General features: G+C 39.8%; 1 protein-coding gene across 6 annotated transcripts in view; it reads left to right on the forward strand.

Moving 5' to 3' along the window:
• The window catches only part of CCDC60 (coiled-coil domain containing 60), a 155,447-nt gene that overhangs the window by 117,051 nt on the left and 22,341 nt on the right, over positions 1-16,055 (forward strand). For all 6 annotated transcript variants that reach the window (XM_065567834.1, XM_065567835.1, XM_065567832.1 and 3 more), the window contains 4 exons: positions 4,716-4,895; positions 11,354-11,476; positions 12,412-12,516; positions 14,692-14,782. In XM_065567834.1, the coding sequence (XP_065423906.1) occupies positions 4,716-4,895; positions 11,354-11,476; positions 12,412-12,516; positions 14,692-14,782 (499 nt within the window). The remainder of the gene's footprint in view (positions 1-4,715; positions 4,896-11,353; positions 11,477-12,411; positions 12,517-14,691; positions 14,783-16,055) is intronic.

The raw sequence follows: 16,055 nt of genomic DNA on the forward strand, positions 1-16,055 counted from the left end.
ATTTTAATGAATGATTCTCACCTACTTATCAATCTGGCAGCCAGGCTAAATTTATTAAGTTACTGTATAAACAGGGCATTCTTATTTCTGCATTTAAATGCAGAAATATTTGCTGTGCCAATGATGAAATATACACCTCTACCTTGATATAACGCTGTCCTCGGGAGCCAAAAAATCTTACTGCGTTATAGGTGAAACTGCATTATATTGAACTTGCTTTGATCCACCATAGTGCACAGCCCTGCCCCCCCCACCCCTCCCGAAGCACTGCTTTACCATGTTATATCTGAATTCGTGTTATATCGGGTCACGTTATATCGAGGTAGCGGTGTATTGTAAATCTGCATTATATAAATATATTTCAATTACCTGTATATTCCAAGTTAGGATGTATTTAATTTTTTCTCCATGCCAAAAGTCCATAGACTTCTAAGGTCTTTCTTGACCTTCTCTGGAATTGTGAATTTGTTGTTTAAATCTGGCATATGTTATAGCTTATACATACCATTGCTGTGTTTTTTCACTAACCTGATTTATTTCTTTGTTACTACTTGGAAATTGGATGAAATTAATTAAGTGGAATAGTTGTTTGTAAAGAACGCCATTTTGAAAATCATATACAAAGAAGTGTTTATTCACCATTGGTTGTAGCCACGTGTTCCTGTAGGCTTGCCAAGCAGATCACTGATTTTAGCATACAACATTTAAAAAGCCCTTTAAGTCAGGTAATCTTACAAAATTGTACTTAAACCGACACCACTTCTATATTTCTTTCCCCAATATTGCTGATTATTGAAGGAGTTTGTGTGTAAAAGAAATTTTCTGTTTTATCATTTTCTTTGTTTTTTCACCCATTAGCTTTGATTCATTTTACAATCTTACTCTTTAGTGTTTATGGCATCATAATCAACAGCCACAACAATGCTTCTACAAGTGGAAGAACCAGTATGAAGGAAGGAAGGAAAAACATCTTTTTACACACAAATATCTTGATAATCATCAGTAATGACAGGAAAAACCTATAGAAAAATTACATGAGAATGCAGCAATGTTGCTATGTTGTTAAAAAAGAAATTAAATGTGTCAAGATCTTTTATGTGAAAACCTTGAAGAACAATTAGCCAGCCTGATTTTATTCCAGAATCCTGGTGAATTTATAAAGCACACAGCATCTCTCAATAAGGCCATGGGTTTCTGAAAGCAACGTTTTTACTTTGTTCCTGAGCCAGTACAGAAAGGTCTAGCAGAGAGGTTACGTTGTGTCAGAACAAGAGAGGTGGAGTGACTGGCGTTTGCAATTGCTGGGCTCAAAAAATGGCAAATTGTTACCTTCCACATGTAATTTGTCATAAAGGCAGGCAGGCAGGGAGAGAGGGAGGGAGCTATTCACCTTGAGAACTAGTGAACTAAACCTTTGGGTACTTTAAGGCATCGCTAATAAGAAAACGGTTTGGTTCCTTCTCAGTAAAATGAACCAGGCCCAGCTTCAGCATAGATCTGTGTTAAAAGATTAGGTACAGCCTGACAACGCTTAATCCAAAACTCAGAAACACGTTAATTTAGATGGATACATTCTGTGCCAGGGTATGAACCATCATGTTTGACTTGGATCAGCTGCCACTTTCTAGTTACACATTGCAATCAAAGGCTGCAGAGTAACCTATTATGCTATGCCATATCCGTTTCACTGCCATGGTGCGCTTTCTCTTTTCTGTCCCTGCTAGCATCCTATAGGGAGTGCATTATGGCGTCTTTTTTTCTCCTTACTGTAATGCCCTTGCCTGTTGTCTCCAAGTCACTGACAGACTTCATTGACAGCTTTCCTGTTGCTGACAGTGAAGCTCAGTGGCAGCAAGTGGAATTTAGCAGCTAACAGGTAGTTTCAGGGCAATACCTGTCAGCTTGTGACAATCAAGCTAAGGTAGAAAGTGGCATGGTGGCCAACAAGCTACTATAAACTATAGTTAACCAAGAGGTTATTTAACCTGAGGAGAGAACAAAGCCAGGATGAGCTCAACATATTTAACTAATGTTGTACAGACTGTGAGCCACCAGGAATGACCTAATGGGACTGAAGAATCTTTCCATTCTTTTTGCTTTGTGATATTTCTTCTTCTTCATGGTGCAAAAGAAAATATTTTGCTGATATTCAGTACATTTCGATTACCCTGTATAATTAGAGTGGACTAGGCAACCTTCTGTTGACACTTATGTCCTTGACCTATAGCTATGTCAATCATCAGCATCAAACTGTAGCATCTCACCTGCATCCAAAGTATGCTGACCAACACATCCACTTTTGCGGGGAAGCTCCTGTTTTAGAACAGGTCCCTATTTTGAGAGTTGTTAGTTCCTCCACTATTTCTTAAACCAGATTGCCACTGTACGCACCTAAAGCGTCTGATTGCCCACTCTCTTTATGCCAGTGTAATTCTATTGACTTCAAAGAAAGTCACACTCAGTGGAAAATCAGGCTCAGAAAGTTCAGTGTGAGCTGGGACATCAAAGAAGACGACTTCCAAACCAGCTGCCCTCTCTAGTGCAAGTCACTTGTGTACCTGGGGAAAATGGATTGTGCTGTTGGTCGGAACTGAAAAAACACATAAGTTGGCTTTGAAACTCATTACCACAGGGTATCATTGAGGTAAAAAACTTAGCATGATTCAGATATTGGACATGTGTATGGATAAGGGGGTTGGACTAGATGACCTCCTGAGGTCCCTTCCAACCCTGATATTCTATGATTCTGTGATAACAAGAATACACAAAATAATAATAGTAAATAATAAAAAAAAAAGTTTTGGAAAGGATATAAAACCTCATGCTTCAGAGCTTAAACCAATCTCTATTAGGGGAGGAGACTTCCCCAATGTGCAGGTTATTCCATAACTGTGTACTACAGGGTTCCTTGCACTGCAGCACATGGGACTGGCCACTGTCAGAGCCCATGTACAGGACTAGATTGACCATGTATCTGATCCAGTAAGACAATTCCTATGTTCCTATTAAATGAATGAGAGAGAATTCTTCAACTCTCTGTTGTTTATATTACTAGAGGTGCTGACGTTTGAAGAGGTATCTGTCTGTGTGATACCCCATGATTCATGGCCTTTACCCTCTCCTACAGTGTGGGTATATTCTGCATTGTATCCTGGCTAGCTCTGGGCTCGATAACAACAACAAAAGGATATTTGCTATTTTCAGGTTGTGGTTTATAGGCTTGCATTTCTCACCTGAAAGTATAAAATTAGGTACAGAGTCTCTAAAGCTAACTTTTGAGTTTTGAGTAGCTGTTTCCAGGAAAGATGTTGCAATAGGTCTGTCAAGCTAATTATTATTATTATAATCTTTCTTTCTACAATTTCTGCAGTCTCTCTGAAATTTCCTTTACTTCCTACTAGGGCTGTCAATTAATCGCAGTTAACTCACGCAATTAACTCAAAAAATTAATCACGATTAAAAAAATTAATTTCAATTAATCACATTTTTAATCGCACTGTTAAACAATAGAATACGAATCTGCTGGTGGCATCTGACTCAGATGATGAAAATGAATATGCATCGGTCTGCACTGCTTTTAATTGTTATCGAGCAGAACCCATCATCAGCATGGACGCATGTCCTCTGGAGTGGTGGTTGAAGCATGAAGGGACATATGAATCTTTAGCGCAATTGGCACATAACTATCTTGCAACGCCGGCTACGATAGTGCCATGCAAACACCTGTTCTCACTTTCAGGTGACGTGAACAAGAAGTGGGCTGCATTATCTCCTGCAAATGTAAACAAACTTGTTTGTCTAAGCAATTGGCTGAACAAGAAATAGGACTGAGTGGACTTGTAGGCTCTAAAGTTTTACATTGTTTTATTTTTTAATGCAGGGGTTTTTTGTACATAATTCTACATTTATAAGTTCAATGTTCATGATAAAGAGATTGCACAGTACTTGTATTAGGTGAATTGAAAAATGCTATTTCTTTTGTTTTTTACAGTCTAAATATTTGTAATCAAAAATAAATATAAAGTGAGCACTGTAAACGTTGTATGCTGTTATAATTGAAATCAATATATTTGAAAATGTAGAAAACATCCAAAAATATTTAAATAAATTGTTTTCTATTATGGTTTAACAGTACGATTAATTGCGATTAATTTTTTTTTATCGCTTGACAGTACTGCTGACATACAGTAAAACCAGCTTGATTTTTCTCTTTGGCCTCCTTCCCCACCTGACGCGCACACATTTGGAGATGCTTTCATTAGTGAACTGCTGAGAAAATGTTGCCTGGTTCCCTCAGGTTACCACTGAGATGCAAGATTTTAGTGATCTGGAAAAGGCCATATTTGAACTTTCACTGCATTAAAAAAAAATCATTAATTTCAACTGACATTTTGGGCCATCTCAGAGTTTGATTAATTTTTTTTTACAGTTCTCACAAAATTTGCTTCTACGGAGATATGAGAGTATCTATGCATCTCTGGTGTATTTATTTCTAATTTATGGGATCATTTTTCAAACCTTCCCATTTGACCAGTCAAATACACAATATCTAGACTCTGCAATGCCAACATGTAACTCCTAACAATGATTAAAGGAAGAGAAATGCCCCTCAGAGAGAAGACCTTAAAACATCACTGGGTTTACCTGGCTGCATCTATAAAGTTTATGGATTTTGATTTTCTTTTAAATTCCGGTATCCTGTCATTTATTGGCAGGCATTTGATCAGTTCAGTGAAGCAGGGTCGGGGGTATTTCCACACTCTTCAGAAAGAAACGTTGGAGAGGAAGAATGCACTGAAATCAGCACGGCAAAAACAAAAGGAAAAATGGCGAACTGAATGGCAGCCACCCAGAGACTCATCAGATGAGGAAGACTCTGATGAAGAGCTAACTGAGTAAGTGGGTTTTTGGTATTTTGGTGACTTGAGAATCAAAGGTTTTGAAAGAGGCAGTTTCAGAATTAAACTCTCTGTCTCTGCCATCAATATCTGGACGTTTGATTCACTGTTGCAAGATTAATCCCTCCTCATATGAGGCCTTTCTTGACTCTATATACAGACCCCAAATTTTCAATTTAGACCCTTACATTAGGGCAACAAATTCTGCATTTGACCCCTCTGATTGGCACTGATGTGCCTAAAGTGGATAATCAGCCACCTAAATGCTGACTTCAACACCAAAATATGAAATTGGGAGCCTTAACATAGATGCCTGAGGCAGAATAGTCCGTCTCGTATGAAACAGAAACTTGACGTGCTTTAAAATTCAGTTAATAGAGTGGAAACTTGATTCGTGAACGTGGAGCAAAAATGCTTGAGAAACAGTACAAAGAGAGGAGGAGGCCTGGAGGGGAAGAAGGCTAGTGGGTGGAGGGAAAACTTCAGAGTTTGCAGAGGAGAGCTGGCTGTGTGAAGAGAAGACGTTGGCGCACAGGAGGTCTACAGTGCTTAGCTCTCTAAATTGTCCCACCTAAGAGTTGTTCCCACCATGCCACAAATAGGAACATAGGGACTAAGGGTCAGATTTGTACATGTATTTAGGCCTCTAAGGATGAGGGTAGGTGCTTAGTGGAACTTTCAGTAGTACCTAGATTGAAAGCCATGGGAATGAGGTACCCAGGCACTTGTGAAAATCCCATTAGGCTCCTATCCGCATCTTTGGGAGCTAAATAGCTTTAACACTCTGGCCCTAAAGCACTAAGAACACGTTGGGATGGCACACAAAACACAGTGGCTTTTGTGTTCATTTGGTCCTGTCTTCCTCTCCTTCTCCCACTCCCCACTCTGTTTAGTTTCATGCAATCCCAAACTTCCCATTACATTGCGGCTGGTAGCTGAGGTTGTCGTTAGTAATAATTATGCTTCCTCCACTGAGCTTTGCTAACCACTGAACTATTCTTCCTCTCAGAATCTGTTTTGTTTATTCAATAATACTCTATTTGTTCCTAGTACTCATTTCTAGCTATGCAGGAGTTGAACAGATGAAGTGTTGAATTTTAAGCCGGCATCCAAACAATTAGATTTTTACTTTTCTGCCATGCCCTCTTTTCCACCTACCCTCAGGATCTCTATGTAGGTTCTGTTTGGTCTGGACTTCAATATTCTCTAACTACATAGGTACTCTGAAGTTTATATTCCGGCTTCACTTTGGGACTAAAAATTACAAAATCTCAAAAAATGCTTGAGACTGCAGTCTCCAAGTGGAGAGAGGTCACACAGGAAGGGGGAATGGAAGGGAGCTGCTAGCTGGAAGCAGCAACAATTCTCAATGGGGGCTTAGGACTTTGGAGACCTGGGTAAAAGTGCTTGCTTCACTGCAGATTCCCGATGTGACCTTGGGCAAGTCATTTTGGGCCAGATTTGTTAATGTATTTTTAAAATGTTTTTGCCAGTATAGCTTATTTTGCTCTCTGAACCAATAAAAGCTATACTGGCAATAACTCCTTTTTGCTGCTATCAACTGCATCTAGACTAGGGCTTTTGCCCTTATGGAAGTGTTGCACACACAAAAATCACACCCCTCGTGTAGATCTGGCCAAGGGAGTAAGGTTGGTATCAGTGACTCCTTACTTGCTCAGCGTTTTACTTATCATTCCCTCCAACTGATTTTAAAAAGATCTTATCTGCATTATTGGATATTTATTCTCTAAAAAAGCAAAATCTTTAGACTTGGGTGAACCAAATACAGAATTAGGGTTGAGGTCCCTGCTTCTCCTAATTGGAAACTTGGTTACTGAGCTGCCCTCTTCCAGTATGTGTGGGCTGGGATAAGAATGCACACTGAAACTAGTGAAAGAAATGCACTCTCTTGGCAGGCCTTCGTTTATATATGCAAACTGTCCAATGTAATTTATGCAGAGGCAGGATCCCTGCTAGCAGGTGTTAGTTTCATCCTTGTCATGTTATTTGTGTTTGCTTGTATCCTGTGGCAGGCAGTTAAAAAGCTGTTTTCAGTCTATGTGGGGAAAATAGGGATCGTTATCTGTTATTTCACTCCAGGCTGTAGCAGTGCTGAATTTATAAACTGGGAACTCAGGGGAGGTAAGAAGGGTGCTAAAGCAGTTTAAAGACCGCTTTGGAGGGGATCACTTAGGTTCTTTTCAACAGATAAAATCTAGCATCAGCCTTTTTCATAAGGATTTTTATATACGACTTAAAATATAGCATTTTACTATAGCTTCACCTGAAGATAATGAAAATCTCAGCTGAAGCTATTGAATGTACAGCATATTTTCATTACTTGATTATCTTGCACATTGGAGAAATACACTATTGTTCAAGCAAACCTTAAAACAGAAGCTTTTAAGTTATAACGGCAAAAAAGGCTATAAAAAGCCATCATGAAGTTCCAAACTCATTCTTTCTTAATTACTTACCACCATGAATCTTTTCATTAACAAATCAAAAGATGATTTTGCTAACGGTGAGCACGATGAACTCTGCCTGTGGTAGGAAAAATCTAAGTTGTTCTTTCTGCCTCTGACCTAATCAGAAATGAATGTTCTGCAATCAGAATTTATCTGACAGTTTTATGACTGGTATGCGAAGAAGGGCAGTATCTAGCACTCTTGCATAGTTATCTTGGTTTTATAGTTCAAAGAGGAGTAAATGAATCTTTTTCCCTCAAGTAAGACTCGAAAACAAACAGGAGCCGATATTTTAGGCCTAATGCTCCACTTCATTGCATCAGTTTTATGCTAGAGTAGCTCCACTGAAGCCAATGGGGATGCACCAGTATAAAAACAATATAAGAAGGGTAGAATCAGGGCCACTGAGTTAAGAAGGTGCCTTTTGTATAGTCCCTCTTCTCACCATGGGACTGGGCGTGTGTATATTGGCTTAAATGGGTTATGGATGAGCAGCCAAAACCATTCTTTCAGCATCTCTGTGACTGTTGACAATGGACTGATGTGTTTACATTTAATTTTGTGAGGCTTCTGACTATAATAAATACAATCAACTACAGTAGTTTAATTTACACAGATTTGTGCTCCTTTGCAGTAGAGGCTAATAAAGATGTTCTTTTCAAATGTTTTAAATGGTGACAGACTCATCACTTTGTAGCAGTATTTATCTGAGTGTCCTGTGGTAACAGAGATCTGGAAAGTTGTAAATAAGATTAAAATTAACCTGATTCCTACAGTACCTGTCTATAGAGGGATTTGCATATAAAACAAATTAACAGTCAATCTCCAACTTAGGAATGACCAAAGAGAGCTATGTTAGTAAATAGGAAATAGCAGATATTGAATTGTTGGAATTCTCAGCTCCCAAGAAGTTCTGTCATAAAGTCACATCAGCAAGGACATATTAGAGCACCTGATTTATTTCCCTGTCAATGCAGGAATGTTTCTTTTATTTCTCCAGTGTAATGCTTAAGTTACCCACTTGTGGGTAGTTTAGTTGAAATCCTATACAAATATATTTACGTTATTGTATGTTTTGAGAAATCGTGCAGATTTTTGGAACCCTAAAATATGTACTTGACATAAAAGCTTAGTTCCGATAAACCATTTGTAAGTATGTTCTAGATGATTTGATGCATCCTAGCCTTCTTTCCAGTCGTGTGTATTGTCCTGGTTTTCCATCTACAGATTCAGTTGAAAAAAGTGAAATAGTGATGGTTATAGCTAGTTTTTGTTGGTTTTTGTTTAGAAAGAGCAAGTGGCTTGGTGCAGGAAAAAAATGATAAACATTTAATCTTCTACATTTTATGTCACTTACTGTAGGTCTCCAGCAAATGTTGTTGTAGTGATGGGACTTTGTTATTGTTGTTACATACACTGCAGCATATAATTGTGTTAACGACTATTTTAATGCATGAATAATTAGAAACCTGCTGCCCACACCATCCCAGAAATCAGTAGAGAGGAGACACACCCTTCCTCTTATTAGTTTGGAGTGCAGGACTTATAAGTAACTCCGAAATGTGGAGGGTTGTAACAGTTTCTGTTCTGGCAATTGGACTTTCTTCAGGGCTCATAGAGAAGAAGAAAGTAAGTCTGATTTGGGGAAGCATGAAAATGTGCTGTTTTGCACACTGGAACCTCTGGGTTACATAGCCATGTTCATTTGGATCAGCATAAATGTCTAATGTAGAATGTAACTTTGACTGCTTTGGGTGAAAAAGAGTCTGCTTCCAAAGGTGTGATGTCAGACAGACTGTACCTATACATTTGACTGCAAGACACTTCAGTTGTGACAGCCCGAGGTAAATCCCATTACTGCAGCCTTGATCCCTTCTGTAGTATCAAACATATTAGGCAGAGCTGAATAGCCACACATTTCTTCATTTCTGAATTAGCTAAAGAACACTGAGATATCTGATCGTTCATTTTGTGTAACAGTGGGTGCCTAGGCAGTATATGAGTCACTTAACTCAATGCTGAGATGAATGTTGCCAGGCTAATGTTGTATCTGCTAACACAGTTGCTTTGCTTTAGGAAAATTGTGGCAGTGGAATGCCAGGAGCACATATTTTTTTTTCTTTTGATTCCAACTACACACATCTTCTAATTAGCAGCAGGGGGCTCACTCTAAAGTTCTGTTCCATATTCATAAAGAGAACCTTTTTCCAGAAGTGTATTCAGTGATCTAAGAGGACCCTGTTCTCAAAATTCTGCATATACTTTTAAGGATTCTGACCTTACCTGCCAGCTATTCTGATGTGGGCAGTATCATTTCAGATTTACATTTATCACATTACCGATTGCAATAAACACCGTTGTCTGTTCATTGTGGACCCACTATAATCTTTTGCATAGCCATGTCCTTGGAGTGTTCTGCTAAGTAGCACCCATGAAAAAGCAAACTGATATCACAGCCTTATGCACTTGATATTTTCCCCTCCTCCTGTTCTTCGCTTTTGTCCTGTTCCACTATCACTCTGTTATTTAATGCAGTGATGAATGCCGGAAAACCTGCCTCATTTATTCATATCTTCATAACTGTTCCTCTGCTGCACACACGCTTCTTCACACAGTCTGATTAACTGTCAGTTTTAAAAGCTTGCTTCACCTGCCCCAAGTCTAACAAGGCGGACAAGCTTTGACAATCCGTGTGGGATACAGAGGTTTTTTGTTTTATTTTTCATGGTGTATCCTTGGAACACTATACAAGAGGTAGAATAGAATAGAATCATAGAATATCAGGGTTGGAAGGGACCTCAGGAGGTCATCTAGTCCAACCCCCTGCTCAAAGCAGGACCAATCCCCAACTAAATCATCCCAGCCAGGGCTTTGTCAAGCCAGGCCTTAAAAACCTCTAAGGAAGGAGATTCCACCACCTCCCTAGGTAACACATTCCAGTGCTTCACCACCCTCCTAGTGAAAAAGTTTTTCCTAATATCCAACCTAAACCTCCCCCACTGCAACTTGAGACCGTTACTCCTTGTTCTGTCAGGTAGTGTCGTCTTGTCCCAGGATGATGATAATCTACCCAAGGAATTTCCATCCGGGGGAACTACCTCATATTTCAGGCAAGTCCATTGCCTCGCAATCTTTGGAAACCCCATTTTTGTGCTAGAAATGACACCAGGTATGCATATAGAGTCAAATCCACCAGCTCGCATTTCAGAGCCAGCCAGCAGCGTCATGCCCTGATACAGAAGCCCTACAGAGTAAATTGTGAAAATAAAATTTCTTATGGCAACTCCAACTTCCTAACAAGTGACAGTGCATAAACCAAAGGTTTCACTCAGCTTCTCAGACTGTGCTTATTACCTTGTGTAGGAGGCCTTCCAGTGACATACTAAGCAATGTGATTGACATTTGTCACCTCGGATTCCTTCTCCATTCCTCTCCAGTTCCATCAAACTATACAAGAGCCAAATTTTCAAACACGTGCCAGTTTGATCTCTAGTGTTTTTGCTCACACAGTAAATTTATCGTGAAAAATTGTGTGCAGAATGTATAGGCAACTTTTGAAACTTCAGCCCGTAGTATTACTGAGAGAACCTTTTCAGAAGCCAACATGCTAGTAAGGGGTCCGATTCTCTACTCCATTACACTGCTTTTATAGCTGTGTAATTCCACTGAAGTCAATGGAGCTACACCTGCCTAAAACTAGCATAATGGAAGGTAGAATCAGTTTCACAGTTCTTTTCTCAACAATATGGTCAAGAAAATTCTTATAATCGTAGATGGCCAAAAGAATATTAATTTATTATAAATGCCTAATTCAGAGTTCGGTAGTAGCAATCAAAGTTCTGGCAGATCAGAACAGACAATGCTACTTTAAAAAGAAGGGAAGAGGAAGGATGGGCGTGGGTAATATAAATAAGGCTAGGCAGTCACAATGGTTCCCTATACATTGTATCTTCCACTTCTAATGTTTATCCTTATCCCCTCCCTTAGTTTCTTTTTAACAGAAGGTCCCCTGCTGAGGAAGAAGGCAAAGAAGAAAAAGAAGACTATCATACAGCCTTTCATCCCTGTCTACAACAGTCTTTTGGTTCCACAGCCACCTGCATCACATGCGTATGTTCTAAGGCAAATCTAAGATGCACCCATCTTGCCAATATATAAGAGGGATGCAAAGTAAAATGAGACCCAAAGTGCTAATGCCTCAGGCCACGGTCTGCCTGATGGCCCGTGAACCCTAGAATTTTGGAAATATGTGGCTCATAAAATAGACAACATTTTTACCTACAACAGAGTCAAATTCCATCCTCAGATGAATGCATGTGACTCCCATTAACTTTTAATGAAAGTCTTGCATACACATCAAAAGTAGTATTTGTCTCACAGGCCCTGATCCTACAAACTCCCTACTCTGTGTGGTGAAGATTTCAAGATTAGGTTAATTTTTTAAAAATACAGTCAAATTCAAAAGTTTAGATTGTCTACCTAAAAATTGTTTCATGTAAGAGAGAGCATGTGTATGTACTAAGTGTGTATGGGTATGCTGCTTTGAATTCACAATGTCTGCGAAAGCATACGTACGTGGGACTGACACAGCTACGAGTACACCGCATAGTATGGGGTTGTGTCAGTCACAATATGTACATGCACTCTAGGATTACGCCTTGTTCTCACTCAAGCAAGTGCAAACGGTGTCTAGAATCCCTGAATAAGGATTCCTGACTGAGTACATAGAAAGGCACAAAAACCTAGGAATGTGGATCTGTGTTAGATACTGCCTTCACAAAACACAACTGTATAATTTACCCTTTCCCGCCAACAGATGTGGAAAAATCACCCAGGGTGTGCTGGGTAACTGACATGAAGTTGTTTACAGGAGGCTTGATCCAAGATATGCTGTTAACCTATTCTGTGTTTATCCCCAAGATTATTGTTGTCAGTCATTTAGTTCCTGACTGTTTGCCAGGGTATCCCCTGAATGTAATGATCAAACTGTTCCTTCTGTCACCTTTGCAGTACAGCACTTGTTTGTTTTTTCTTCATTTTCACAGCGAACCCCTCTTTCGACAGCTTTGTGCTCTACACTGGCTCTTGGAGGCTTTGACTCTCGAACCCAACTGTTCCTTAAAACCTGTGTTAACCTGCTGGAATCCAAAGTACATGCACGCTGCATAATATTCTTTGATGGGATGAGTTGTTGTTTTTTTCTCTTGCAAACATTGTTGGTTTTCCTCTCCCTTTGCTTTTAAGTAAAAATTATTCAAGTTACATGTGATTACTAATTCTGGGCCATATTGTGTTAGCAACTTGTGCACAGAACTCCCCTTTGGAATCAATAAGTTCTGTGGACAAACCCGCAGCATAGCATGGCCCTCTCTTAGTATATGTTGTAGCACTAGCAGAAAGAATCTTGAGCTTTTGAAGCCAAATTTGGTTTTAAACAATTATGCAAGTTAAATGTATCTACTAAGGTCCTGATTCTGCAGCCTGCCTTGCATGGCTTGCCCAGTGAAATCAACTGGAATTTTCTCTCCAGAGTGATTGCAGTACAGAGCCTGTATCAAGTGATATTTGCTAGCTATTTGTATTTCATCGCTTAGATATGGCTCTGGGCTGTTTTAAAAGATAAGTTACCTCAGAACATTTTGTACTATAGCTGTTTCACTTGTGTAATTAGTAGTAAATACTGTTTTTAACTTTTCAACATTTTCAGCCAATAGACATAGTAATATTGAAATAACATATTTAAAGTATTCAGGAAGTTTTCTTAATTGTATATCCAGACATCAGATGGAACCATAAAGCAATGAGTGAAATTCTTTTCTCTGATCCTCAGGGCAGAGCTCTTCAAGGCTGTTCTGGTTTCTCTCCCTATATGCCCAGAAATCCAATTGACACAAATAAAAGCTTTGTCTGTATACAACAGAGAGAGCAGAATAGTCTTGGAGAGAATTCACCAGGTGGACTGGAGATGAAAACTTAGTCCATTGTGTATTGTGTGTGAAATGTTTGCCCCCGCTACGTATGTGGACCAGGCACTAGCGAGGGATGAGACACACGCTGTGCCAGTGGGTTTCAGAAATATTTGCTCACAGCAGAGAAATTTAGACTCGGGACTTTTGGGTTCAATTCCAGGCTTAGTAGGGGAATGTGCTCTACTGATGTTTGCACTCTTCTGACCCCAGTCTCTCACCCCAAGCCTCTTTCTGTCTCCTTCTGCTCCTATACACTCCTCAACTGCTCCGGCCCCCATTCCCCTCTGCTCCTACCCTACCCCTTCATCCCTATCCTCTGCCTCTTCCCTCTCCCCTCTGCATTCAAGTCAGACGACTTCCTCTATCTCTTCCATACAGCCTGGGTGCCAGTACAGGGAGCATTCAGAGCACAGAAGAGACCGGTCCTGTGCTCTCAGTTCTGGTGCCCCACACCACAGCACCCCTAGGAGAGCAGTTACAGGAAAAGTCTTGCTCAGCCGTTACAGCCCCAATCTAACCCGTGCTCGGTGCAGCAGGCAGATTCTTCAGTGTATTTAGCTGCCACACTAATGAGTCTCTACTAACCACATGTGAACTCTGATCTTTTTCAAAGTCTTATAACTTGACCAAATTTGGGAGAATTGTCAGGCAGACAGCAAAAGGCACATTCCTGGTGCCAGGGCACCTCCCCCTGCCAAATTTCAATACCTTGCTCCAAAGAATGGAGAGAGTCGAACTTTTCAATGAAACAGCTGGAAGAATTTTTTAACATGGTCAAAACAGAATGCAGTTTCCCTGATCTTGTTCTTGGAAATGGCTGAAGTATTTGAAATGGAACTTTAAAAACAAAATTCAGTCTGAGGCAGGCACTTGGCATGGCAAATCTCAGCCCAAATTGATAGAAGTTATAAGCAACTGAAAACATGGTCTTTATAATGAAAAGATCAGGCATTTTCAACTAGAATCAGCACTCCGAGCTCCATCTGTAATAGGCCAAATCTGCAGTCACTTACATCCATGCAGCTACACCACCCAGACCAAATTCTTCAGTGCCTTACACTCCCTGGAAATGGGAATGCACAGAAATAACTGAGAGCAGAATTTGGCCTAATGCATGTGTGGTAGGTTTGTAATACATAATGGCTAAGCTTTCTGAACAGTTCTCTTCACCTGTGACTATAATTCACTCGCTGCTATAACACTAGTAAGTTATCCCTCTCCTTACAAGTGAAGATAAATGTCAAAGCAGAGATTGGCCATCATTTATTCTCTATTTATTGCATTTCTAAAAAGAACTTGTTGTAATAAAAGCAAGATTCTGGAAATGGAAAACTCATTAAATTGTTTTTCACTTAGGGACCCTGGTGGCAGTAAAAGTACATTTAAAAAAATCAATAAGGACAAGGCAGCAAGGTATAGATGGGAGCACTTTATCATGGATACAAAGGTAACTTCATTGCTAATTTATACTTTACGAGCTAGTCCAACTTTCAAAATATTTGTTTTCTCTGTTTTGTTCCCTCATGTGACTCCCTGATTTGATCTTTCTGCTTTGAAACTTGTGACTGCAAGACACGTGGCTCTCTTGGTTCTGATAAAAAATGTTTGAAGACGGATTACAGAAAGAGCAATAGTTAGCCAGATGCAGGAGTGTAGCTGTGGCTTGGCTGAATAGTAACTAGTGATGTTGCTGGAAGGAAATGTACTACGAAAAAATATGAGAGTCCCTGAAAATATTGGCGTCTTGCCCCTTTGTTAATTAATTGGAGCCGCAATCCTACTTGCCCATATTCAGATGAGTAGATCTTACTCATACAAGCAGGCGACTGTCAGCCATGTGAGGAAGAATGATGCAGGTTAGCAGAATCCAGTTCCAGTTTGCTCGCTAGCTTTTTAAGGGCCCCATCCTGACAAACTCCAACGGTTACGTTGGTTTTTTTAACGTAATTAAAAGGTAAAAATGTAAATTGGAAAACAAAGCCCAAGTGTGAGGGCAGTACAAGAAACCGAAATCAAGTATGGCATCTAGAGAAAAGGAAAGGGAGGAGAAAACGAGGCCATTCAGATGAAAGGCTTTCTAAGATTATCGAAAATTTAAATCTTTAACTGAAGAGAAGTGACATTATTGAAGGCAACATTAGGTGTACTACAGAAAATGTTGTGGAGAATTTTGATGCGCTTCTGCTGAGATAGTCTGTGTTTCTGAAGAGGTGACGGGTGCTCTCTCTCCCTCTCTATTATTTATTTATTTACTTACTTACTTACTTACTTACTTACTATTACTACCACTACTATTACTACTAAAGGTGTTTGCATGAAAACAAAGGAAGTATAGTGCCCAGGGGTTAGACCAGGAGACATATGTTTATGACTTTGCTTCAGGAATCAGTAGCAAGAGTTGCTGAACTTCTAAAAAGACAAAGATCATGTTTCATCATAAGAACAGCCGTACTCGGCCAGACCAATGGTCCTTCTAGCCCAGTATCCTGTCTTCCAACGGTGGCCAATGCCAGATGCTTCACAGAACAGGCAATCCTCGAGTGATCCATCCTCTGTTGTCCGCTCCCAGCTTCTGGCAATCATAGAGTAGGGACAGTCGGAGCGTGGGGTCCTCCATGAACTGATCTAGTGCTTTTTTGAACCCTGTTATATTTTTGGGCTTTACAACATCCCCTGGCAAATATCCTTTGTAATAATAAAAAAGAGAGGAGAGAGGGGAA

Source organism: Chrysemys picta, chromosome 15 (genome assembly GCF_011386835.1).
Source record: "Chrysemys picta bellii isolate R12L10 chromosome 15, ASM1138683v2, whole genome shotgun sequence".
Lineage (NCBI taxonomy): Eukaryota > Metazoa > Chordata > Testudines > Emydidae > Chrysemys > Chrysemys picta.